Source organism: Cavenderia fasciculata, assembly GCF_000203815.1.
Source record: "Cavenderia fasciculata unplaced genomic scaffold Scf_Dfasci-G-p-12c09.r1-3, whole genome shotgun sequence".
NCBI lineage: Eukaryota > Evosea > Eumycetozoa > Acytosteliales > Cavenderiaceae > Cavenderia > Cavenderia fasciculata.
Window position 1 is genome coordinate 1,237,912 of NW_004457736.1, and position 25,531 is coordinate 1,263,442.

At 33.6% G+C, this 25,531-nt stretch overlaps 10 protein-coding genes across 10 annotated transcripts; 4 read left to right on the forward strand and 6 right to left on the reverse strand.

Annotated features, from left to right (window-relative positions):
• Positions 1 to 1,122: 1,122 nt before the first annotated feature.
• DFA_06404 (uncharacterized protein) lies at positions 1,123 to 2,617 on the reverse strand (the record flags this gene model as incomplete). Its single annotated transcript, XM_004362048.1, has 4 exons — positions 1,123 to 1,432; positions 1,453 to 1,478; positions 1,586 to 2,394; positions 2,524 to 2,617. 4 exons carry the CDS (start codon positions 2,615 to 2,617, stop codon positions 1,123 to 1,125), a joined length of 1,239 nt encoding a protein of 412 aa, XP_004362105.1.
• Positions 2,618 to 3,161: 544 nt separating this feature from the next.
• On the forward strand, positions 3,162 to 4,514 carry DFA_06405 (uncharacterized protein; the record flags this gene model as incomplete). The annotated part of the gene is made up of 1 exon (XM_004362049.1): positions 3,162 to 4,514. The coding sequence occupies one exon, from the start codon at positions 3,162 to 3,164 to the stop codon at positions 4,512 to 4,514; it is 1,353 nt and encodes a 450-aa protein (XP_004362106.1).
• A 252-nt stretch (positions 4,515 to 4,766) lies between these two features.
• On the forward strand, positions 4,767 to 6,446 carry DFA_06406 (uncharacterized protein; the record flags this gene model as incomplete). The annotated part of the gene is made up of 1 exon (XM_004362050.1): positions 4,767 to 6,446. One exon carries the CDS (start codon positions 4,767 to 4,769, stop codon positions 6,444 to 6,446), a length of 1,680 nt encoding a protein of 559 aa, XP_004362107.1.
• A 63-nt stretch (positions 6,447 to 6,509) lies between these two features.
• DFA_06407 (uncharacterized protein) lies at positions 6,510 to 11,235 on the reverse strand (the record flags this gene model as incomplete). Its single annotated transcript, XM_004362051.1, has 6 exons — positions 6,510 to 7,362; positions 7,461 to 7,876; positions 7,998 to 8,836; positions 8,994 to 9,132; positions 9,269 to 10,591; positions 10,666 to 11,235. The coding sequence occupies 6 exons, from the start codon at positions 11,233 to 11,235 to the stop codon at positions 6,510 to 6,512; spliced, it is 4,140 nt and encodes a 1,379-aa protein (XP_004362108.1).
• A 69-nt stretch (positions 11,236 to 11,304) lies between these two features.
• On the reverse strand, positions 11,305 to 11,693 carry DFA_06408 (uncharacterized protein; the record flags this gene model as incomplete). The annotated part of the gene is made up of 3 exons (XM_004362052.1): positions 11,305 to 11,317; positions 11,356 to 11,542; positions 11,603 to 11,693. The coding sequence occupies 3 exons, from the start codon at positions 11,691 to 11,693 to the stop codon at positions 11,305 to 11,307; spliced, it is 291 nt and encodes a 96-aa protein (XP_004362109.1).
• A 203-nt stretch (positions 11,694 to 11,896) lies between these two features.
• On the forward strand, positions 11,897 to 13,546 carry DFA_06409 (uncharacterized protein; the record flags this gene model as incomplete). The annotated part of the gene is made up of 1 exon (XM_004362053.1): positions 11,897 to 13,546. One exon carries the CDS (start codon positions 11,897 to 11,899, stop codon positions 13,544 to 13,546), a length of 1,650 nt encoding a protein of 549 aa, XP_004362110.1.
• Positions 13,547 to 13,830: 284 nt separating this feature from the next.
• Positions 13,831 to 16,690, forward strand: DFA_06410 (metallophosphoesterase domain-containing protein; the record flags this gene model as incomplete). Its single annotated transcript, XM_004362054.1, has 9 exons — positions 13,831 to 14,176; positions 14,265 to 14,441; positions 14,525 to 14,653; positions 14,728 to 15,000; positions 15,066 to 15,220; positions 15,251 to 15,302; positions 15,370 to 15,486; positions 15,642 to 15,809; positions 16,134 to 16,690. The coding sequence occupies 9 exons, from the start codon at positions 13,831 to 13,833 to the stop codon at positions 16,688 to 16,690; spliced, it is 1,974 nt and encodes a 657-aa protein (XP_004362111.1).
• Positions 16,691 to 16,803: 113 nt separating this feature from the next.
• Positions 16,804 to 17,262, reverse strand: DFA_06411 (uncharacterized protein; the record flags this gene model as incomplete). Its single annotated transcript, XM_004362055.1, has 1 exon — positions 16,804 to 17,262. One exon carries the CDS (start codon positions 17,260 to 17,262, stop codon positions 16,804 to 16,806), a length of 459 nt encoding a protein of 152 aa, XP_004362112.1.
• Positions 17,263 to 17,356: 94 nt separating this feature from the next.
• Positions 17,357 to 22,257, reverse strand: DFA_06412 (uncharacterized protein; the record flags this gene model as incomplete). The annotated part of the gene is made up of 5 exons (XM_004362056.1): positions 17,357 to 17,817; positions 18,104 to 20,495; positions 20,565 to 21,068; positions 21,140 to 21,871; positions 21,952 to 22,257. 5 exons carry the CDS (start codon positions 22,255 to 22,257, stop codon positions 17,357 to 17,359), a joined length of 4,395 nt encoding a protein of 1,464 aa, XP_004362113.1.
• A 525-nt stretch (positions 22,258 to 22,782) lies between these two features.
• On the reverse strand, positions 22,783 to 25,501 carry DFA_06413 (uncharacterized protein; the record flags this gene model as incomplete). The annotated part of the gene is made up of 2 exons (XM_004362057.1): positions 22,783 to 22,854; positions 23,132 to 25,501. The coding sequence occupies 2 exons, from the start codon at positions 25,499 to 25,501 to the stop codon at positions 22,783 to 22,785; spliced, it is 2,442 nt and encodes an 813-aa protein (XP_004362114.1).
• Between the last annotated feature and the right edge of the window lie 30 nt (positions 25,502 to 25,531).

The window sequence follows — 25,531 nt, forward strand, 5'->3', positions numbered from 1 at the left end:
TTGGTTTAAGAAAGACTGTTTCATTCAACGAAATGAAAGGTAATCAATCTCAAGTAAAAGTATCAGTCTTGTCTGTCTCTCTATACCAACAAAGGATTACATCATGAAGCAAAGCAATCAATCAATCGATTACAAACGACTATTACTATTCTTTAGACAAGTAGACAAGACAATCAAAACATGGAATGAGCAAGCATGCTATCTATTTCTATTTATAGTTGAAAGGTTACACGTAAGCATTCATTCATTCATTCATTCACTCCAATTACTCAAAAAGAAGTATAATATTATTCGAATGGTTGAAAGAGGCTCTAAAAATATGTGATGAACAAGTTGTTAGAAAATTATTTATTTATTTGATAAGAGCGGTCATGAAATGGATCATTTTCTGTTTTTGGAAATAGTTGTTGAAAAATAATCAGATTATCATCAGTGATTTGGTTGTTGACTTGACTTACAAATCGGTACTCGAAACCACTCGATACCTCTTGGATAAAGGAATATAGGTGTTTGTATGAGTTTTGGTATGGAACTGTTGGGGTATTCATTGTCGACGATCCACTTGATGGTCGATAAATAGCCATCTTCTCAAAGTGTGTTGAATCGGTGGTGCATTTGAATCCACCAGGTAAAGGTGAGTTAAGCCATTTGTATACACCAGTTTTGCCGATGAAATCATTTGATGAGCAACAGATGTTAATTCACTTTCAAATCGGTCCCATAGGTATTGAAGGACTGATAGACCACGATGAATGGCCGCCGATTTAAAAATTAATCGTAGTTGTGCAAAGACCTCTTCGCTAAAGTGTTGGATTAGCCAATCGAGTGTCTGAACACAAAGATGGTCGTTGACACTTGCCTGCTCGATCAAATCAGTCAATTGCCACCCGTTGCTAAAAATAGTGTCCATTTGAATCAGAGGTAATAGGTAGTCTGTCAAATCTAACCGCCCCAATCGAATGGCATCTTGAAAGAGTTGGTTGTAGTCGGGGTTTTCCATTCTAGTCAACATGAATTGAATCGTATGAAGAGATGGGAGTTGATTGTTAGGACATACATCAATCTTTTTAAGGTTGGATAGTATGTGTGGATGATCTGCATCAATCATTTCAATCGAATCTATCAAGTCCATTGGAATTTGAGTAGGTATTCCACAGAAGTATCATCCCTTCTATTGCGATACACGTATCCAAGCATATCACCGTTTCTAACCTTGGGAATGAAAGATATCATTAAAGGTAAACCAACACCAAATCTAGTCTTGACAATCTCCAATATCTCCCGTTGACCATGTTGCAATGCTCTTTTGACAATATCTGGCAAATCGAATTCACTTTGAAATGATGGTATATAATCAACCAATACTTTGAATAAATCGGGTCGATTTTGAGAAATAGTGTAGCGAATACTTTTCGATAAACATACTTGATTTCTTTTTTTCATCAAACATACATATCTATATTTCCATTTTCAATTGCCTATAAGATTAGATTTTAAAATTATTAATTGAAATTAGTACATACTATGATTATTTGTATGCATCATATAATTTGATATCTTTTGTTTTTTTATTTATTTTACATACCATTTGAATTGCTGATCGAGTAGTTTGTGATCCGATAATGGTTAAGAATTCGACAATATGGAGGTGACCGTTAGCTGCTATCTCCAATACTGTCGATGCTGGTGGTGGTGGTGGTGGTGGTGTTTGAACACTCTTGCTCTTTTGTGGATTCGTTTCAATTAAATGTTTGAGCATCTCCAAGTTTCCAGCCGATGTAGCTTCACACATCATATGTTCGAAATTCAATAGACCAATTCCATGATTTTGTTGAATGGTTTTGAAAAGATCTATATCTCCATATTCCACTACATTATCGATTAATCTTGTCAAATGTGCCTTGAACTTTTGAGACATCAAATATTGTTCGTCAGTCAAAGGTGTCTCTTTCTGAGAGGATATATTGGAGGCGAGGTATCGATACACTCGAGCTTGTAGATTAGATGATTGTAATGTGATGGTGGTTGGCCAGGTATCAGCGAAATTTGGAAACGTTTCAAATGGTAGATAGCCGATGATTTCATCTCGATTGATTAGATATTCCTCGTCTTTGATAGCATCTTTAATAACTTGAAACAAGCTATCATTAACTTTATCTTTTGATTGATCAGCTGCCCATTTGAATATTTTAAATTGATTATAGTATACAGCATACCATATGATTGAATGAGATATTTCTGGTAATCTCGTTGACAACGTATTCCAAATCTCTTGAGTATAGTCAAAGTGTCCATCTCTAACTACACATTTGATAACAGTCACCAAATGAGGAGTATATGGGATACTATTATCTTTATCACTAGTCCAACGATACTTTGAATAGACCACTTGCTCTTGATATTCAACCACCTTTTTCTTCAATCAGCAGTTGATTGGTATAGTGTATTTTGCACAACTCTTTCAAGTGACTGAATAAACATCTTCTTGTAATTATATTTCTCAACAATCGTGAAAATAAATACTATGATTATTACTATTATTATTATTATTATTATTATTATTATTATTATTATTATTATTATTATTATTATTATTATTATTATGATTCCTATTCATTGTTGTGAGCAATTATTTCTAATGATTTCATCGTCCGAGAGACGAGTCTGCCTTTAGAAAAAAATAATGGCGCCAAAATATAAGAAGAGCACTAAAAGGTTTGAGAATAGTTTTAGTTGAACAAACTATTCTCATCATTTGATACACTTATAATTGAGTGCACAACAAATAGTATTAGTAAGTAGATAGAAAACAACATTACAGTCTACAAATACATACGATCATCAAACTAATCTTCCTTGTTTTTTTTTTGCATAGTATCAACTGTAGTTAGTTAGCTATTAATTAATATTATATGAAGTAATCTACTTTTAAATTTTGATCAAAGATGTGATTGATCAATCACGTGTTGCATACATAATATATTATACATATATACATACATACACACACCTTTCCTTTTTCGAGTTAAACATCATCACCCCCTCCCCTCCTATTACAGATAACTCTTTTAATATTTGTACAACAATAATGTTATTTTATTGATTTATTATATAAATACACAACATACGAGCATATTGTGTAAATACAAACAAGAAAAGAAATGACAATCAAACAAGCAATCAGAGGAAAGCAAGTATTGGTTGCAGGAGAAGAAACATTTAGAGAATGTACTCTATTGATTGATCAAGATGGAGTGGTTTCAGAGATCAAAGAATACCAATATGCACTTCCGGATGGTGTCGAGTTGATCAGAGACTGTGCCGATAATGAAGTTTTGATGGGTGCATTGGTCAACATCCACGTTCAAGTCACCGATAGTTTACATTTAGCAACTCATACTGCTGTTGCCGCCGCTGGAGGTGTCACCACCATCATTTACAAGTCTCTCACCACGGCGTCGTTTGATCATTTGTCAATGGAGTGCTATGTGGATGTCGGTACGCTCTACAAATCAGAGATTAATATTAATGACCGTGTCAATGTGGATAAGAAGAAACTCGAGAGCGACGTCGACGTCGACTTTATCAAGGAACCAGGCAGCATCTCTTCGCTGCAGTACGGCCTCAGCATCGTATGGACCGAGTACAAGAAGCGGGGAATCCCTAACCCAATGTACCACCTGACTGAATGTATGTGTGACGCTCCTGCCCGGCTCGCTAACCTCAATGACAAAAAGGGATCGATTGCAGTTGGTCGTGATGCCGACTTTGTAGTCTTTGATCCCGACCAGTCATTCACCTTTAAAGATGAAGGCAACGTGGTGGGAGGGTCCGCCACCCTCACTGGTGTCATCCTCGAAACTATCCTCCGAGGCCAGACTATTGACAATGTCATGACCGGTGGACTCACCACCAAGCCACACGGTGAGTGCATCGTCCCCACCAACATCCACAGCAACCCTTCCTACCCATCACCCTATCTTCCTCCAATCACCCGACTCAACCAGATGGGTCGCGACAACTTTTTCAATGTCGTCCATCTACTCTTTGAGACTGCACCACCTCTCGCCAACGCTCTCTATGACGCACGTCCATTCTCGAGTTACAACAACCTTATCGATGTGGCCGATACCATCATACAAAAGTGTTCCGACCAAGACAAGATACTCATCATCAATGCACATCCACGTATTGGGGTCAATCCCGCAGCCACCAAGACAAGTCAATCGACACCACTCTCGACACTATCGTTCCGTGAACAAGGTTGTCACAGCGAACAAATCAACGACGAGGTTCAAAGAGTCTACCAATCATTGCAACAACTAAACGAACAATATGAAAAAAAGAATGGATTCAAGTTTGTTGTATTTGTTGCTGGTCGTCCAAAATCAGAAATTGTAAAAGTACTCGAACAACGTCTCCAAAATAATACCATTGATGAATTGAGAATTGGTCTTACAGATATGACTGCTATTGCAAGAGACAGATTAAAAAAATTGGTCAAAATAAAATAAAACAATTAAATGTAGGTATATAATAAATTAATTAATTAATTTATTATATCAATTTATAATTTATTATTGCAAGGTTGATAATAAATCTGTGATGAATTCAAAAGACTGCAGCTTCACCTTGATTGTTATAAAATTTAAAATGTTTGTAAATAAGACTTTGTAACTTCAATCCGATGGGCAAAATTTTTTTCTTCTCTTGTCATGATCATCAGTCTTCTAACTTCACACACAACTTATTATCAAGTCCAAAAGATGGAATCATTGTCAACAGTAAAGATTGATGGTCAATATGTATCACTATCGAAATACATTCAATCTATGATCATTGACAAGGTAGTTCATGGTCATGATTTCAAAGATCGTCAATATTATGATGGGTTTAGATCAATAACACCACAAGAAATATTATATCTAATGATACATACAAGACCTCTAGAGAAACAAAACAAGTTTATTATATTCAAACAACTTGGTAGTATTGCATTAGTATCGAAATGGTGGATGAAAGTAGTACAACAAATCGTAACATCTACACCATCAAGCATAAAGATAGTTGGTCTGTTTAAAGAATCCTATTTTACAGATACTTCTTCATCCTCTTCAATCACCTATCTTAAATGGAAGATAATCAATGATTATCGTACATCACCAAACTATAAAGAGTTTGATTATTCAAGATTACCTCTTTTACTACCAAACCTAAAGTCAATCGATATTGTTGGAATTGATTTAAACAAGAAAGTTACTCAAGCAATTGTACAAGTTATCAATCTATTCCCACACATTCAAGTCAATTTGGATATCACGGTTCATAATGGTGGCGGTTTAAAATGGCCTGATAATATCTATTTTCAGGGACTTGTACCAAAAGTAGTCATAACACACTCCAACAATCTTTACTACTATGAAGATATATACAATATCGAGTACAGTATTAAAATGCTAGATGATTTAAAACCAAATTATGTCAACATTGGTTTCGATGATGGTGGTCATGATGGAGGATCTATACATTACAATTATCCAACATTATTCAATCATCTTACTACATCTAGTCACATCAACATTGAATATGACTTTGTGGAGCTGAATATTTTAAAGTACATCATCAACTCTGATAATTATAATATTCAAAGTCTAAAAGTTGGTATTATCACATGTCCTTTGGAGAATGAACCATTTCAAGCGCCAAGTAGAGGGAGAGCACAACATTATACATATCAAAATGGTTGTAGAGATTGCTATCGCCAAGAACTTGGAAAAAGAGAGACTCTAAGAGATTGGGATGAGCTTTGCACTAATCTCTCCAACAATTCAATATTGAAAAAACTTTGGTTGGAAAATCCACATGGAAATGAAAGAGAAGAGGAAGAAGAAGAAGAATCAGAAGAAATCAATACTAAAAAATCAATGACTTGGGAAAGAATAATATCATCATTTGCATCGATTTGGGACGCTAACGAAACGATTGAACTACTTTCATTGTCAAATCATCCCAATATCATTTCACCAGTATTCTTTTCCTTTATTTGTCACAATCAAACTATTACAACATTAATATTGATAGATGGTACTTTGATAGAAGAATACATTCCATCTTTCTCTCTATTATTGGTGACCAACCAAACAATCACAGCATTAGATATCAACAATAATCAATTACAACCAAGTACCGAGTTAAACACTACACTCAAACAAAACAAATCGATCAAAGTATTAAATATTGCAGATAATTATTTTACATTTGATTTGTTTGATTCATTGTTGGAAAGTGATTCAATAGAATATTTAATAATCGATCAGGAATTGTCAAAGGATTATCATCAACACCGATATTTTAATCAATCAAAATCAATGATTGAATGTTTTTGTATTGAAGCTGGCAACAAACCATTTGATTTCTATTTTAATCGTCATCTACTTTTAGATTAAACTAATACTAAATAAATGTTAATTGTATTTATAAATATGTGTAAGATTTATTTGTTCATATTGTCAGTTTTGAGTTGATTGCGAACTGACAATAAATCCACTTTTAAAAGAAGACAATAAATCTATGGGGAATTGATTGTTGTTTTTAATATTATCTCGATAAATATTCATATTATCATCTGTTATTTGATTGTTATAATAAAGTAATCGAACAATACAAGCTTGTTCCAATGAGAATTGGAAACCTCCAATCAAAGGAAAAAGAGGTATTCCCATGTCAATGAGGAGTAGAAAGAGGTCTGGATCCAAATCGATAGAATAGCGAATAAACTTTTTAGGGACTTGAGAATTTTTAATCTTAAAACCATTCTCAAATAGGTATCTTGTGGTTTTACGTGCTGATTCGTGGGTAAAGTAAAGAGATATTTCATCTGTCTTTGAGATAGATTGGTGGTGTCCATTTTCAACAATCCACTTGAGAGCCTCCAAATAACCCAATTGAGCCATCTGATTGAAATCTTTTTTAAATTGGGGTTGACAGAGATAGACATTGAGATTGATTTGAGAAAATAGCCATATTAGATGACTTGGTCTTTTGGCATTTATTGACAATGAAATCATTCTACTAGTTACTTGTACTGTGCCTTGGAATTTGCCTCGAAGATATTGAATCACTGTCAGACTGCGATATGAGGATGTTGATTCAAATACTAATTGAAGCTGTTCTTTTCTTTGTAAAATGTCGTTTGTAAAGCGCTGTGTAAGCCATTCAAATATCTCTACACAAACATTGTCGTTGGTTTGTTTGGTAGACCTTATTAAATCTGATAATGTTTGCCCTTGGTTAAAGATTGTGTCATTTGAATAAAAGGGAATAGATATTTTGCCAAATCCAACCGACCATTTGATATTGAATCTTGAAACATATAATTGAAGTTGGGCTTGCCCATTCTATCCATCAAGAATTGAGCCGTTTCAAGAGATAGGGTTTGAAAAGTATAAAACTTTTCAAACTTTTTAAGTAGGTGTGGATGATCTGCATCAATCATTTTAATCGACTCTAGCAAGTCCATTGGAATTGCATTTGATATTAATAAGTGTTCAACTGATGAATCATCTATTCTATTCTGATATACATATTGAAGAATATTATTATTGGTATGGTTTCCTGTCAATATGCGTGGTAAACCAACTCCAAATTTCATTTTGATAATCTCTAATACCTCCAATCTACCTTTTAGTAATGCCCTTTTGACTATATCTTTTTCATTGAATATACTTTGGTATTTTAGTGGTAAATAGTCAACCAGTGCTTTGAATAAATCGGTACGATTTTCATCAATTATATGGCAAACACTTTGAAATGAGCATCCTTCATTTTCACTTTGAAGTAAATAGACTAAAATATCTATATTTCCATTTTCAATTGCCTAAATTAATAAAATAAAAAATAATTAATGATTGATTTGCAAAAAAATTAAATCAATCTTTATAAATATACATTATCATTATATTGATAAAGATTGATTTATATATTAATTTATAACATACTATTTGAATTGTATCTAGAGTACAATGTGATCCGTGATTGGTTATGAATTTTACAATATGGAGGTGACCTTTATCAACTGCTTTATCCAATACAGACGATGGTATTTTATCCTTTGATGGGTTTGTTTGAATTAAATGTTTGAGCATCTCCAAGTTTCCAGATGACGTAGCTTCACACATTAAATGTTCAAAATTGAATAGACCTTTACCTTGATTTTGTTGAATAGTTTTGAAAAGATCTATATCTCCATATCGAACTATGCTGACTAATAAATTTCTCAAATGTTTCTCCAGCAATGTCTTTAAATTTGGTTGAGAGGATGATAAATTTGAAGCGAGGTATCGATACACTCTAGCTTGTAGATTAGATGACTGCAATGTGACTTTGGTTGGCCAGGTATCAAAGACATTTGGAAACGTTTCAAATGGTAGATAGTCAATGATTTCATCTCGATTCTTTAGGTGTTTCTCGTCTTTAATACCATCTTTGATAGCTTTGAACAAGGTATCATTTACTTTATCTTTTGCTTGATCAGCTGCCCATTTGAATATTTTAAATTGATTATAGTATACAGCATACCGTATGATTGCATGAGATACTTCTGGTAATCTAGATGACAACCTATTCCAAATCTCTTGAATATAGTCAAAGTATCCATCTCTAACTACACATTTGATAACAGTCACCAAATGAGGAGTATATGGTATATCTCTATCTTTATCACTAGCCCAACGATACTTTGAATAGACCACTTGTTCTTGATATTCAACCACCTTTTTAATTTGATCAATATATCCGTATCTTGACAACTGATCAATATTATCTTTTAGTTGCCCATCTATACACCTTTAAAGGTCCTTCTTGTCTTGGTTTATTTTCATCAAATGTATTGATATACACTTCTCGATCTTCATCTTTACCTATATTTGCCTCAAATAGATCGATCATGTTGTGCAAGTGTATCTCGCACACCTCTTTCAAATGATTGATTATACATCTTCTAATAATCACATTTCTAAACAATCTTGAAAATAACTCTTCTCTACTACTATTATTATTAATCATTATTGTATCTATCTTTGCAATATTAATATCTAGGGAGTAGTACTCACCTACTGAACACAAATCCATTTGCTTAAAAAAAAAAATATTTTAAAGTCAGATAGTTTTGGGAGTGGGTTAACGTTGAACAATCTTTATTTATTTATTTATTTTTAAAAGTTGACAATAAATAGAAGAGGAATGGATCTTTGGTTGAATATTTAGGTACAATGGTTGGATCACTAAAATAAATTAATCGAACAACACTAGAATGTTCAATCGACGATCCAGAATGAAAACAAGAGAGAGGTAAAAGAGGGATGCCCATGTCATGAAAGAGTAATATTTCGTCAATGGATCGATTCAGCATCAAATTTTTTGAAAGTGTAATCAATGATTGATTGAGAGATGATGGAGCATCAATGACACCATTCTCAAAGAGATATCTTGAGGTTTCAAGGACTAATTTGTTTGTTAGGTCAAGAGACTGTTGTTCAAATTTTGAAGAGAGGAAACGATTGTGGTAATCATTCTCTACAAGCCATTTGATAGTTGATAAATGACCTAGACGAGCAGCTTCTTTGAAATCAATTCCAAATTGACCAATCGAGTATGATGATGAAGGAATTGAATCGAAATGCATAAAGAGCCACTTTAGATTAGAATCTGATCTACTGACTGTTGATGGTATCATGTAACCATTCACTTTTACAATCGATGTACTGTCACCACCAAATGTATCCCATATATATTGAATGATTGGTAGATTGCGATGGGCAACCGCATGCTCAAAAACTTCTTGGAGCATGTTTTTGTTTTCTTTTAGACGCATGCCAACTGTTGGTTGGCTATGGTCAAAGCGTTCGAACACCCATTTGAGTGTCTGTAGACATTTTTGGTCACTGACAAATCTCGACAATTGTACCAATTGACATAAAACTTTCTTTTGATAGATATGGTCGGTTCCCAGGTGACTGAGTGGTAGCTTTTGGTATAGGTAATCTGCCACATCCAATCGACCAATTGAAATGGCTTTTTTAAAGAGTGTTTTGTATTTTGGTTTATCCATTCTAGACAACAGGTATTGAATGGTTTGCATAGATGGCTTTAATTCATTAATATTAAACACTTTAAGGCTTTTGAGTATGTTTGGGTGCTCTGCATCAATCATTTCAATCGACTCTATTGATTCCATTGGAATTGCACTTGATACTAATAAATGTTCCAATGAAGAATCATCTATTCTATTATGATACAAGTATTTGAGTGTACTAGTATCTCCTAATATTACATTTGACAAATTTGATGAAAGACCAACACCAAATTTAGTCTTTACAATTTCCAATACTTGCCATCTATTATTAATCAATGACATTTCAATAATCTCTTCAAGATTGAATTGATCTTGAAACGTTGGTATATAATCAACCAATACATTGAATAAATCAGTACGATTTCGGCTAATAGTGTTGAAAACACTTTCAATTGTACATCCTCTATTTTGACTTTTCAATAAACATTTTAAAATATCTATATTTCCTTTATCAATTGCCTAAAAATAAATAAAAAAAGAGCTAATATTAAAGATTGATTTACTTTTTTTTTTTTTTTAATTTAATTATATACCTTTTGAATTGTAGAAAATGGAAGTTGTAGATTATGATTTTGAATGTGGTATTCAATAATATGAAGATGACGATTATCAACTGCATTGTTTAATATTGTCAATAGTATTCTTCCATTTTCGTTTTGTGGATTTAATTCGAGTAGATATTTGAGTATTTCCAAGTTTCCAGTTGATGTAGCGTCGTTGTACAAATCTTCAAAATTGAAAAGACTGTTACCATTCTTTTGTTGGATGGTTTTTAAAAGATCTAAATGTCCATATCTAACTGCATCGATGATTAATATTTTTAAATGTGATTTGGTCTTTTGAAAGGATGGTATCCTCTCTGTGATGTATTGGTACATTTTAGCTCTTAGTTTTAATGATTGAACCGAAATACTGCATGCAAATTCTGTCAATACATGTTGACGACTAGGAAACAATTGAAATAGTATATAATCAATGATTTCATCACGATTCTTTACTTGTTGTTCATCTTTGACTCCATCTTTAAATGCCATTAACAATGGTTCTAGTAATTGTCTAACCTTTTGGTTTGATTGTATTTGTTCGATTGCCCATTTTAACATTTAACTTGGTTATAGTAAACAGCATACCATATGATTGAATGTGATACTTCTGGTAGTTTTGATGACAACCTATTCCAAATCTCTTGAGTATAGTCAAAGTGTCCATCTCTAACTACATACTTGATAACAGTCACCAAATGAGGAGTATATGGTATATCTCTATCTTTATCACTAGTCCAACGATACTTTGAATAGACCACTTGTTCTTGATATTCAACCACCCTTTTAATTTGATCAATGTATCCGTATCTTGACAACTGATCAATATTATCTTTTAGTTCTTCCCATGAATACGACATTTTAGAACCTTTAATGAAAGATATTTTGTTGTGCACTTTGTTCACCTCGTACACTTGATCAAATATACATCTTCTAATGATCACATGATTCAATATTCTTGAAAATAACTCTGTTGATCTTTGTTGACTATTATTACTATTATAAAAATCATTATTCATTATTGTATATATATGTGTATTCCTATATATATCTATCTATCTATATATCAGAAATACACTAAAATGAATATAAACTACAAATTATTATACATGTTTTAAAAAGCAAAAAACTTATTTCTTGTAAACTGTGTAGCACCAAAGTTTTTAGAAACTATAATAGTTTAACTATTATTATTTTATTATTAAAATAATGCAAGATACAAATGACGAGTCCTACAACTACAAAACAACAAATTGAAAAGATTGATGATGATGAATGTAAACTTTCGAAATACATTCAATCAATGATCATTGAAAAGGTGATCAATGATCATCAATACAAAGATCAGTATTGTAATTATACATTCAAGTTAATATCACCAAATGATGCTGTTCATTTAATGATCAACAAAACACCTCTGGAGAAACAAAACAACCAATATATTACATTCAAACAACATCAAAGTAGTATTGGTAGTATTGCATTGGTATCGAAATGGTGGTTGAAAGTAGTACAACAAACAAAAAAGGAATCAACAAGTATAAAGATAGATGGGATATTGAAAGAATCATACTTTTCAGAGAATGTAACAAATCTCAGATGGAAGGTTGGAAGAAACCAATCGGGAGGATACAAAAAGTTTAACTTTAAAAGATTACCTCTTTTATTACCAAATCTACAGTCAATCGATATCGTCGCAAAGAATTTAGACATCAAAGCAATTAGAGCAATGGTACAAGTAATCAATGCATTCCCACATATTCAAGTACACTTGGATATCACCTTTGATGATGGAGATGATCCAGAATGGCCCAACAATGAATCCTTCAAAGGACCACTCAAACCTATCGCAGTCGTAACACTATCACACGGTAGTTATTATCAAGATCAATCAACTGTCGATTATTTTCATCAAATGATCGATGACTTAAACCCAATCAGTGTCAATCTTGGGTTTCGAGCCTATATTGATGGACCCATACATTATGATCACTCAGAGTTATTCCCACTTCTCAATGAATCAACACGTCAACTCAACATTGAAAATGACTTTGTCGAACTACCAAATTTAATAGACCTTGTCAACAATAAGAGTATTCATAGTCTAAAAGTTGGTATCATCACATGTCCTTTGGAACAAGAATTACAAGATGAAAGAGATGAAGAAGACGATGGAGAAGATGATGAAGAAAGATACGAGAATCGTAATAGTTGTAGCTCATGTATGAGTCTTGAAATTACAGATACCTTGGAAGATTGGGATCAGTTTTGTAACGATCTCACCAACAATACAACATTAAAAAATCTTTGGTTGGAAGGTCCACATTCAGATCTACCAATGATAGGTGAACCAGCTTCAGTGGAGCGATTAGCATCACCATTTGTATCTATTTGGCAAACAAACAAGAATATTACAGTTCTTGGACTATCAACTCTACCAAAAATCATTTCACTTTTATTCTTTTCCAATTTAACTTTTAATCAAACTATTACAACGTTGATGTTGACAGATGGTACATTGGCACAACAATACGTTCCAACATTCTCTCTATTTTTAATGGTGAATCAGACAATCACATCAATAGACATAAGCAAGAATCAATTACAACCAAGTTTTGAATTGGACACTGCACTCAAACAAAACAAAACAATCAAAATATTAAATATTGGTGGTAACAAATTCACATCATTTATATTTGATGCATTATTAGAGGGAGACTCTATCAAATATTTATTGATTGATCAACCATTATCAAATTATTATCATCAACATAGATATTTTATTCAATCAAAATCACTCTTAAAATGTTTTACTGTCGGACCAATCAATTATAAATTACGTAATTTTTATTTTGATAGTCCAATCATTTAAACAATAAATAAAGATTAATTACAATTATAATAATATTATTTATTCATACCCGAATAAAATATTTAAATGTATTTTATTCATTGTTTACATTTTCTCAAGATAAATCTAACCGCTAGCGACTTTTACATTTTCGGACCGAGATATTTTTGTAGAGATCTCTTTTAAGAACTTTACCGACACACTGTTGCCGATCAGCTGCTTGCGATGATTATATTAACTCATCTCTAACACATGTGATTCATTTATAGATAATAGATAAGAGATAAGAGAGATAGAGATAATAAATGAAAGTATTATTCATCTTTACAACATTGCTAGCTATAGTGTTTGCTGCAAGTAACAATGTTACACCACAAAGTGTAAAATTAGCTCTGACTACAACCAGCCCAAGCTCAATGAGAGTGTCATGGTTCACTTATAACAGTGGTAGTTCACCATCTGCTTTATTGAGTGTTGACGGTCAATTCAACCCATACGATTACAATGCTGCCAACGTTGCTCTATTCACTGGGTCATCGGAAGGTTATGATACCTTTCAATGGAGTGGTTACATCAATACTGCTGTCATGTCTGATTTACAAGAACATACTACCTATTATTACTCTTGTGGTGATAAGGAATCAAACAAGTGTATGTAAACAAAAAAAAAAAGACACAACCCCTACCCTTTATTTTTTTTAAAAATATATTAATAATTAATTAATTGATATTCCTATAGGGTCACAAGTTTACAATTTCACAACCGCTGCAGCACCAGCTGAACAATCATTTGTAACACCATTCCAAATCGTCGCCTATGGTGATATGGGTATCAGTGGAAATAACACTCAAACATTACAAGCAATTGAACAGCGTATCGATACGACTGCTTTTATTTTACATGTTGGTGATATTGGTATGTATTATTCATTATTATTATTATTATTATTATTATTTGTACCTTAAAATAATTATTAATTTAATTTAATTTATGTTTAGCATATGCTGATTTGGGCAAGTCCGCACTAGACTCTATTGGTGGCAATCAAACTATTTGGAATGAATTTTTAAATGTCATTACTCCACTTTCATCCACTCTTCCATACATGGTTTGTCCAGGAAATCATGGTAAGTAAATTAATCAATTAATTAATTAATTTGAAATGAAATAATAATAATTAATTTATTATTATTTATTGTAGATATTTTCTATGACCTTGCAGCTTATAGAAGAACCTTTTTAATGCCAGTTGAAAGTAATGATGATAATTATTATGCATTTGATTATAATGGTATTCATTTCATTTCCTTCTCGACCGAACTCTTTATTCCATTCAGTCCACAACACCTCTGGTTAGAGAGTCACTTGCGTGAATTTAGAAAATCAAATCCAAATGGATGGTTGGTCGTTTATGCTCATCGTCCAATCTATTGTTCAACTACTTGGTCTTGGTGTAATACTGATACTTATAGAGGTATGATTATAATATAATAATATTTATGATTATTTATTTAATTAATTTTTTTTTTTTTTTTAAAGTAATTATCCAAGATAGTATTGAACCATTATTCAAGAAATATAATGTTGATTTGTATATCACTGGACATGCACATTCCTATGAAAGATCATTACCAGTATACAGTGGAGAAGTTGCTGGAACATATGAAAAACCAGAAGCAACCGTACATATTGTGGTAAGTGTTTAATTTTATTATTTTTTCCAGAAACAACAGCAACAACAACAAATACTAACAATGGTTATGTCTAAAATGGTAGGTCGGTACAGGCGGGTGCCAGGAAGGCCCTGATAGTGGCTGGGTACAGGCCCCAATTTGGAATGAAGGTGGTAGATTCTTGCTTACAGGATATGGACTCTTGTCTTTTGAAAATGACACAAGTTTACATTGGGAATTTTATGGTCCTGAAGACACCGTATTGGATGAATTTTATTTAACCAAGGGTACCTTTTAAACAATGATAAAGGTCATAGGAATAAATAGGATTGTCTCATAACAACATTGGCAATACTGGAAAATCAACTTCAAAATTAATTTTTGTAACTACACTAAAACAAGAGGGACATCAGTTTTTAGTTTCATTTAATTTTTTCATTAGCTAATATGCATATATTTCCAAACCTACAGTCAATCGATATTGTTGCAGAGAATTTGGACAACAATGCTACTCGAGCAATCCTAGAGGTCATCAAAGTATTCCCAGTCAACTTGGAGATCACTATTGACGATGAATATCGTTCGTTGGTCACTAGAGTGGCCCGACCAAGTATCTTTTTTTTTATGTATCAAACCGTTGGTAGTCATTACAAACAAAGACTACTTGGATAAACTCAAACCATCCTCTGTCGATTGTTTTCACTACTTTAATATGGAATATAATCATAAAAGATTTAGTGATGATGGAGTCCATTTTGACTATGAATCTTTAGTACAACATCTCACCAAGATTAGTTCCTCCCAATCTTCCATTGTATCAAAATTGTTGATCCTTTCATTATTACATATTGCACAATATTGTTCTTGACCTCCTTCCAAAGGACAAGTAACTATATTGGTTCTGATAGTTTTACATTTAAATAATGATGAATAGACCAGATCTTTGAGATACCTCAATTCCATGTAATCATATTCGATGTTGATATGACTAGTCTTGGTGCAATTTTAAAAGAACTTTGGTTGAAAGGTTTACATGATCATGAACCCTTCATTGACGAGGACGAGGACGATGATGAAGAGGAAGAGAACAACCACAACGAGGAGGAAGAGGTCAATGAAGTAGAAGAGGGAAACGACAACGAGGAGGAAGAGTTCAATGGAATAGTTCAAAAAATAGAAAGAGAAGCTTCATTATTTGCACAGATCTGGCAAGAAAACCAAACCATTGCCATTCTTGGATTGTCAAAGCTTCCAAAAATCATTTCACCACAATTCTTTTCTAGTCTATCTCTCAATCATAGTATCACAACATTAATATTGACCGATGGTACATTGAAACAAGAACACATTCCTTCTTTCTGTCAACTGCTGGTGGACAATCAGACAATCAAATCTCTAGATATTCATTGGAATAATTTAGAACCTAGCGAAGAGTTGGATGAGGCAATCAAACATAACAATTCGATCAAGGTAAAAACAGGAGATAATTAATTGTATTAATAGTTGTTGGAGCTAGTAACATCCAATTTGATCACTCTAATCTTCCAACTTCAATAAATTGGGATTTATTTGAAAAAAGTATCATATTGTTGAGAATGAGAAGATTATTGTTGAAGAGTGTAATAGGATAATATTATTTCAACAGGAGCCACATGTGATATTGGTTCACCTGTCGTTTTGAGTATGATAACATTGATTAATGATAGTTCTTTGATTGATCTATCAATGACTGTAAATTCGAGTGGCTGAAGATTGTATCCCATCGATTTCAATGATGTTTGATATGAATTGCAACCCAACAGATCGATAGGATAAACACCACTGTAAACCTTTTTTGCATTGTTGTTGACAACCTGAGCACTGCCTTGCATTGAGAATTGTCCACCCAATGATATCATGCATGAATTGGGAGTTGAGGTCGCTGTTACTATCAATCTTTCTAATACTACCTTTTTTACTCTTTGTAAATCTATGGGTTTTAACAGTTTAAATACAACTTCACCTGTTTCTCTTGAACATGTTCCTGATAAAAACACCTTATTCTCTATAAGAATATCGTTCATTGCTATCTATTAAAATAGAATATGTTTAGAAAGAAAACAATTAAAAGTAAAAAGGCTTTCAATAAATAGATATTTATTTCTCTTTTTTTTTAATCTATTGTTGTGTTGTTTGAATTGTGGAAGAGGTGCGAGGATGTATTGTATAATACGATAATATTATTTCCACCGATGGCATTTCAATGATCATGCCACTAGGGTCGAGGATGGTCACATTGATTTCATTTAGTTCTTTAATGCATCTATAGATATCAGTGAACTCGAGTGGCTGAAGATTATATCCTGCTGTTCTAATAGTATTTGTAAAACTAGACCCACCCAACAGATCGATTGGACAAAACTTTTGGCAATCTGGTATAGGCTTTTTATAGCTATTGTGACTAACAATATGAACATTGCCTTGATAAGAGATTTCATTACCCAACGATATCAAACATGTTCTGGGGACTTGTGGCGCCGTTACCGTCAATCTCTCTATTACAACCTTTTTGACTTTGAATAATTCAATTGGGTGTAACAATCTGAAATTTACTTTCCCAGTTTGTTGTTCACAAGTTCCTGATAAAATGTTACAATGAAAAGAATCATTACCCCAATAGTGATCATCGCGATGATGAAGTGGTAAAAAAAGGTGATGGGTTGGAAATAATATTTTGGCGTTATATTTTTTGTGTGATTATTAAATAGGATAATCATTTGTGTTATTATTATTATTATTATTATTATTATTATTATTATTATTATTATTATTATTATTATTGATTATTATTATTATTATTATCAATGGTCAAGTTGGAAGAAGCCTGAGCAGCCAATTTTTTCAAGAGGATGGCATTATTTATACCAGTTTCATCGACCAACCAAGTAAACAATCCAGTTGGGTTTTGGAGAAGGGCATGAGGAGAGTCAAACTCTTTGATCTCACCAGCGTCCATGACAATGATTCGGTCATAGTCTATGATAGTGTTGAGACGATGTGCAATGGTGATGATGGTGCAATCATTGAATTTTTCTTTGATGGTGGTTTGGATTAATGCGTCGGATGAGGCATCAATGGATGCGGTAGCCTCGTCGAGGACGAGAATCTTGGGACGACGCAAGAGAGCACGACCCATGCAAATAAGTTGGCGTTGACCGACCGACCAATTATCACCATTGTCAGTGACGATGCTTTCAAGGCCTCCTTCAAGTTCCTGAACCTTATCCTTGAGTTGGATGTCCTCGAGTACACGCCACAAGACATCGTCTTGATGTTCACCAAATGGGTCGAGATTCATACGAAGTGTGCCTGCAAACAGACAAGCGTCTTGGGGGAGGATAGCAAGGTTCTTACGGAGATCCTTTAGACCATACTTTGCAATATTTTCACCGTCGATCGAGATGGATCCTTGGGAGAGTTCGACTAGACGGAAGAGGGCGAGTACGAGCGATGACTTGCCCGAGCCAGTTCGACCAACAATACCAATCTTTTCTTTGGGTGCAATGCGACAGGTGATGCCCTTGAGGACCGGGTCGAGACCTTCACGGTAGCTCATCACGACATTGTCCAATGCAATACCACCCTGTTGTGGCCAATCGGATTCAGGACGACACGACTCGATGACTTGTGGGGCCTCGACCGGCCCGCTAATATAGTGGTTGATACGCTCGACACTGTTCATCTTGGTTTCAAGATCGGCACCTTGGAGTGTGAACCGATTGAGTGAGGCAGTGATAGAGAGTGAATACGAGATGGACAGACCAATCGAAGCAATGGTAATAGTGTCACGTGACACTGTCACGAAAAAGGCTGCGAAAAAGACAATCAAGTTGCCAAGAACATCTAGTCTTAAACCAAGCCACTGATTCATTGTCTGCAACATCATATAACTCTTGTTGTTTTCGTCTAAAAGGTAGTGGTTGGTACGGATACTGTCTTGGACACGACCATATGCACGGATGGTGGTTGCGCCATTGAGGGTCTCGGTAAACTGTGAAAAGATGGGGGACCGAGAGATGGATACAAGACGTTGTAACTCACGACTAGAGTAACGGTAGTATGTCTGCAACAAATAGTAGAGTACGATGATGGGACCGAGGGGGATGAGAAGGAACGGCGTAATAATCGAGATGATGACCAAACTAGCAACGATCGACATAAACATACCGACATACTGACCGAGTGACGGAGCAATCAAACTGTCTACAACATCAATGTCACGTGTAAACCGGTTAATGATTCGACCCATGGGAGTAGTATCAAAGAACCACATTGGACAACGCATAATAGACTTGAATAAAATATCGTGAATCTTTTTACTACATTGCACAGTGTAGTCGAAAAAGTACCAGTTACGTAGACCAGCTGCCAATATCGACCCTACACCAATACCAATAAAGATATAGAGATATTGGTCAGAGGTAAGATTGTACTCTCCACCATCACCAAATTGCATGGCATTTGACCAATCCGATAACCACCAATTCAACATGGCACTTGATCCATTCTCCAATGCAAATAATATAATAATGACTCCAAAATAAAAATATCCTCCCAATTTAAAATAAGAAGAGTATACTGACAGACTAACAGACCCAGTTTCTCTTTCTTCATTTTGAATTAATTTTCCTTTTTCTTCTTTTCCTTCTTTTCCTTTTGATGTTGGTTTTGTTTTTAATTCCTCCTCCTCTTTGATTATTTCTAATTTTTCTGGTGGAGGAGTTACGAGGGTGGTGACGGTAGTGGAAATGAGTGATGGTGTTGAAGGTTGACTATTGCTGTTTTGTTGTTCTTCATTACCCATTCCATAGTTTTCAAGAATACTTGAAAATGATCCGTTGGCAACCATGATTTCAGAGTATGTACCACGTTCTGAAATGGTATTGCCAGATAGTACCAACACATGATCGGCAAATGGTAGATAGTTGAGTTGATTAGCAACCAATACAACAGTCTTGGGTCTAAGATACCCATTTATACATTTTGAGAATATATGTTTACCAACATGAGCATCGACAGCAGACAATGGATCATCCATTATATAAACATCTGCATTACTATAAACAGCTCTTGCAATTGATACACGTTGTTTTTGACCACCTGAAAGATTAATACCACGTTCTCCAATCTCTACCAAATCACCTTCTGGAAACATTTCCAAATCTCTTTTCAACGCGCATACCTCCAATACTTGTTCATATAATTCATGATCATATTCTTTACCATACAATATATTATCTTTTAATGTTGCATTAATCTAAAATAAATAATAGAAAAATTAATAAATTAAATAATATTTATATTTATATTTATATTTTGGACTTACAATCCAAGCTTGTTGAGGAACATAGGCAATTCTTCCTTTTGTTGAAAGATGACCATCGATTAAATCCATTTCACCAAGGACTGCTTGACAGAGGGAAGATTTACCACTACCGACACTACCGACGACCATGGTAAGTTGTGGACCGTTACATTCAAACGAGATATTGTTTAACTTGAATGAATCTTCTTTGGTAGTATCCCAATCAAATTTGGCATTGGTTACATAGATACCACTTGGAACTGATGGGTCTGTATTTTCTTCGACTGGTTTTCTTTCAGACAACAAAAGGAATGCTGCAATTCTATCAGTTGCCACTTTAACTTGAGCACCCATAGCAATGATCAGAGGAAGGAATGCCAATGGCATTCTCAAAATATTTAAATAAGCCAATGCTGAAAATACCCTGTCTGCTTGAATACCAGTATCAGCTTTAAATACAATAACATATACTACGATAGATACTAGAGTTGGTACTGCTGATATTACAAAAATTAATATTGCTCTCTTCAAAAAAAAAAAATTAATATTAATATATATATTTTGTTTTTTTTTGTTTTGATTTAGAGTTTACTTACATATCTTGAAAATTTAAATAAAGATTTAACTTCAGCTCTACGAGATGCGAGGGTTTTTTTGGTGAAAGGGTCTTCCCAAGCATAGAGTTTGATGATTTTAATAAATTGAAGTATTTCATTGGTGAGTCGAAGACGAGCGTCAGAGTTTCGAACCATTTCAAACCGAATTTTGAATAGAAACTTGGCGACAAACCCATTGAGCGGTAGGACAATGACCATCACTCCAAGACCGACAAAAGTAGGCCATCCAATTTCGAGGTACATCAATACGATGCAAACAATGATTTGAGGGAGTGCAAAGATACCGGCGTTGAATGTCAAGAATACTTCGGCAACACGTTGAGCATCGTTACTCATCAAATTGACAATTTCACCAGTCGATGTCTTTCTCTTGGCATGTGTATCGAGTTTGAGTGATTTCGTATAGACATCCACCACCATTGCCGAACGTACCCAATTGCCAACTCGAGCGGCAATCAGCGACGATTGATAATTGCAAAATGAACCGACCATAGCCGACCCAAACATTGCCAGTGCGTAATAGTATCCAAGGTTCTCATCGACATCTGGATTCAATCCATATCTCAACTCGACAATATACTTTATGATGCGAGACATTAATTGTGGTCCAACAAATTGTGATGCACAAAATACTCCATAATAGGCAAGTCCAATACAATAATACCATCCATATGCTCTAATTGCTGCTAACCAATATTTTTTGGTTCTCCTCTTTAAAAAAAAAAATAAAATAAAATAAATAAATAAATATAAATAAATAAATCTATTTTCTTTTGTTGTTTGTTTTATACATACTCTGGTTTTGCCAATTCTTTTTGCCATTCAATATTAATTTTATTGGCTACATGAGTAGCTTTGTCGAAATCTGCAAGATTGTATAATTGATTTTGTTGTAATACATTTCTAAAACAGTGCCAAGAGAATGGATCGATCCATGAAAAGGTGGCCAATGCAATCGGGTTGGCCCAATCATGTGGATTCTTGACTCCACCAAATCCGACTTGACCAGGGTCTCTTTTTAATTTTTCTCTTTCTCTTGTTTTTTTATCATCGTTACCTATACTATTTAATTCGATTGGTTGTTGTTCAATGACCATTTTCTACTGCAACTGCAAAAACTATTATAATAAATAGTAGTAGTAGTAGTAGTGTAGCTAATACAATAAATAAATAAATAAATAATTAACGATAGTATTATAAAAAAAAAACTTGTACAAGGTGTAGAATTTGTGGTGTGACAATGCGAGTGAGTGACTGAGTGAGTGGTGTGTAAAATTGTTGTTGTAATCAAACAGGTCAGTCAAATGTGTGTTTGGATATATATAAAAATTTATATGTATATTTTAGATTCTTATTCGATTTTGAAAAAAAATAATAATATGATTTATATATATATAAATTTGAGTGAGAGATCTACTAAAATATTATTATATCTAATTCTTTTGATTTTTCATAAACAAAAAAAAAGATAGAAAAAGTATTTGTGAGTGTTGTGTTGTTTGTAGCTAAAAACTATTAAATAATAATAAACAAGTAGCTGTTGTTATGGGAATGATTGTAGACGAGTAAAACATAGAGAGACATAACAACCCTCTATATAAATAACTCTTAGGTTATAAATATCACTCGACCAATGATGAAACGGTTGCGACACATGATGATTCGTTTAAAGATGAGGGAGAGGACTGAAAAGACTATAAATGAATGATCACCACCATAAAACAACAGATCGACATGTTTGGTGTCATAAGAAAGATAAGTGTAAGTTTTTTCTTGTGTGTATTGAAAATGCTCCTTCGCAACAAGTAGACATCGATAACGACATTAATGATGCTAAAAAGAAATTTTTGAATTTTTACCCGTTTTGGACTGCAGCACTTTTGGAGTGATGTCAATTTCCGATAACCATTCTACCAAAATTATTTAAACCAGTGTTTTAAATAGTACTATTTATTTATTTATTTATTTTACATAGGATGAATCATCTCCTGGAAGATGATTTAAAATATTGACAACATCTGATTGGTCTGAATTTTGTAAAAGTCCTTTGATAAAAGAGAGTTGTTTAAAAGTAACATTTTGAAGGTCAGTAAGAGATTTGATAAAAGAGGTGTAGGATTGTAAGTCTTGTTTGATGGTTTCTACAATGTTGGATTTCTCCATATAATCTAAATATCTCTTTTCTTTCTTTTTTGGACTTTCTTTTGTCATGTCGGCTTGTTGTTGTCCTATTGACATGAATTGAGAGATAACACTGTTTGATAGATTTGTTTTAATTTCTTCTTCAGAAATTATGTTTCGGATCTCCAATTGGGTATATATATCATTAAATAAATTTCCAGAGTTGTCATGGTAGTAATCAATGAATCTATTTTCATCAAACAAGAGGTTGATAATCTGGCCAATATAAAGTGGTTGGTCATTCTGATGTTGGGATGGGATCGAGTTGGACATAATTTGATTGACTAATCTTTGAAATTCTGAATCATTAAAATGAGTGATTGGCAAGATGGAACAATTATTCAAGTCTATCAATTTGGCTTGAGACATTTGATATAATTTACGATAGAGAGCGAATGGATAGACTGTTACAAAAGTAACATGATCACCTAGAAACTCGAATCTATTGAGAAATCGACCAAGGTTACGTCCACAAATAACTATTGTTTTGGATTCGGTCAATGAAATCTTTTTAAATGTTGGCATGTCGCAATAGGAGCAGATACCCAGTGCAGACTTTTGAAGTGGCTGACCACACCCACTACAATGTTTGTGGTGATGTGATGACATGCACAACAAATTGGCACCCTGTAAACTTGCCCAGAAACAATTATTCCTAAGTGAAATGGTAGGGATTGCAATGTTTGTCCCTTTTCCAAGACTAGACTCTAATTGTGAAATGGATATCTTTTCCATCTCTTGACAGAGATTGGTCGAACTGTAACAAAGGTGAGTGGTATCTTTTCGGTTGGGAAGAGTGATTGATTTGCAAAATATATGTTTACAATGAATGTAGAGATACTGTGGTTGGATACCTCTGTAGACATACTTTAAAACACGTTCCGATGGCACACTGGCTTGAAGTGATCGAGGTAGATTAGGAACAGAGTTTGTTCTAGTTGCATATGATTGTAATGCTCTTGGATGAACATATACATCTTGACCATTATATGCAACACAACAACAATCCAAATCAAATCCAACTAATAATTCTTCGAGTGAATGGAATAATGGAAGGATGATTGTAAATGGACCAATTGTAAATGTATTACATGTACGTTTGATTGTAATATCTATGTGTCCTAGTTTTACCAAATAATCATATATTTGTTTGGTCAACTCTACTACTTTTCTTTGTCCATCGCTAACATTTTTGCAGATGATGAAAAAGTCATAGTCTCTGACTGTGTGTACTTCTACTATTCCTCCTTCTCTTGTAAAGTCTGGTGCCAAACCTTTACTTTGCCTAGGGAGAATATCAGTACCGGATAAAGGGTCGATAAAAGGTCGTAGTATACGATTGATAGTGTTGTTGATCATCATTGGAAGTGAAAACTTGTTGACCAGTCGTCTCACCTCGCAAAAGTGTTTGTATCTTGACAACCAACCAATCCACTTTCTATCTAATGCTGAGAATGGACAACCACCAGCCAACCAAACCTCTGTTCCATTATTATCACTCCACTTTATATTGTCGAGTAGTCCATCACACTTTATCGATATCAAATGTTTGTCAATCGACATTTTAAACAACTCTTTGTTTGGACAAATATATCTTGCGTGATTACCATTGATAAATGTAATATCATCAGATACATATCCATTCTTTTTATAAACATTGATTAATGGTACTATTGGCATTTCAACTTTACAATAGTCTTTTCCTTTTGATTGTTCAACCAAGTTATAATATTTTTTAAGTTGTTGTTGATGTCTTCTAACGATAAAGTGCATTTCATATGCTTGTTCTATTAATTTATCTGTTTCTCTATTCTTTGATGTGAGAAGTTTGATTATTCTATCTCTAACAGCATTGATCTTGTCTCTATCAATATAACTAAATAGAATAGAGAATAGAGTCGTTTCAGTCTCCAATTCTAAATATCTATGATGAAATCGTTCTTTGTTTGCCTCTATTTGATCAATGCAATCCAATATCTCCTTGATGGTTTCTTCAAATACCGACGATGGTATGAATAGAGGATCATGAAATTGATTGATACTATTTGCCAATATTTTGATTGAATTCCAGATACCCTTCATTCTAACTAAATCATCAATATTCATCTCTTCCTCTTCTTCCACATTCTCTTCATCATCTTCTAATATTAGGTCATTCATTATTCTTTAATCTATTTATCTTTTTTTGAA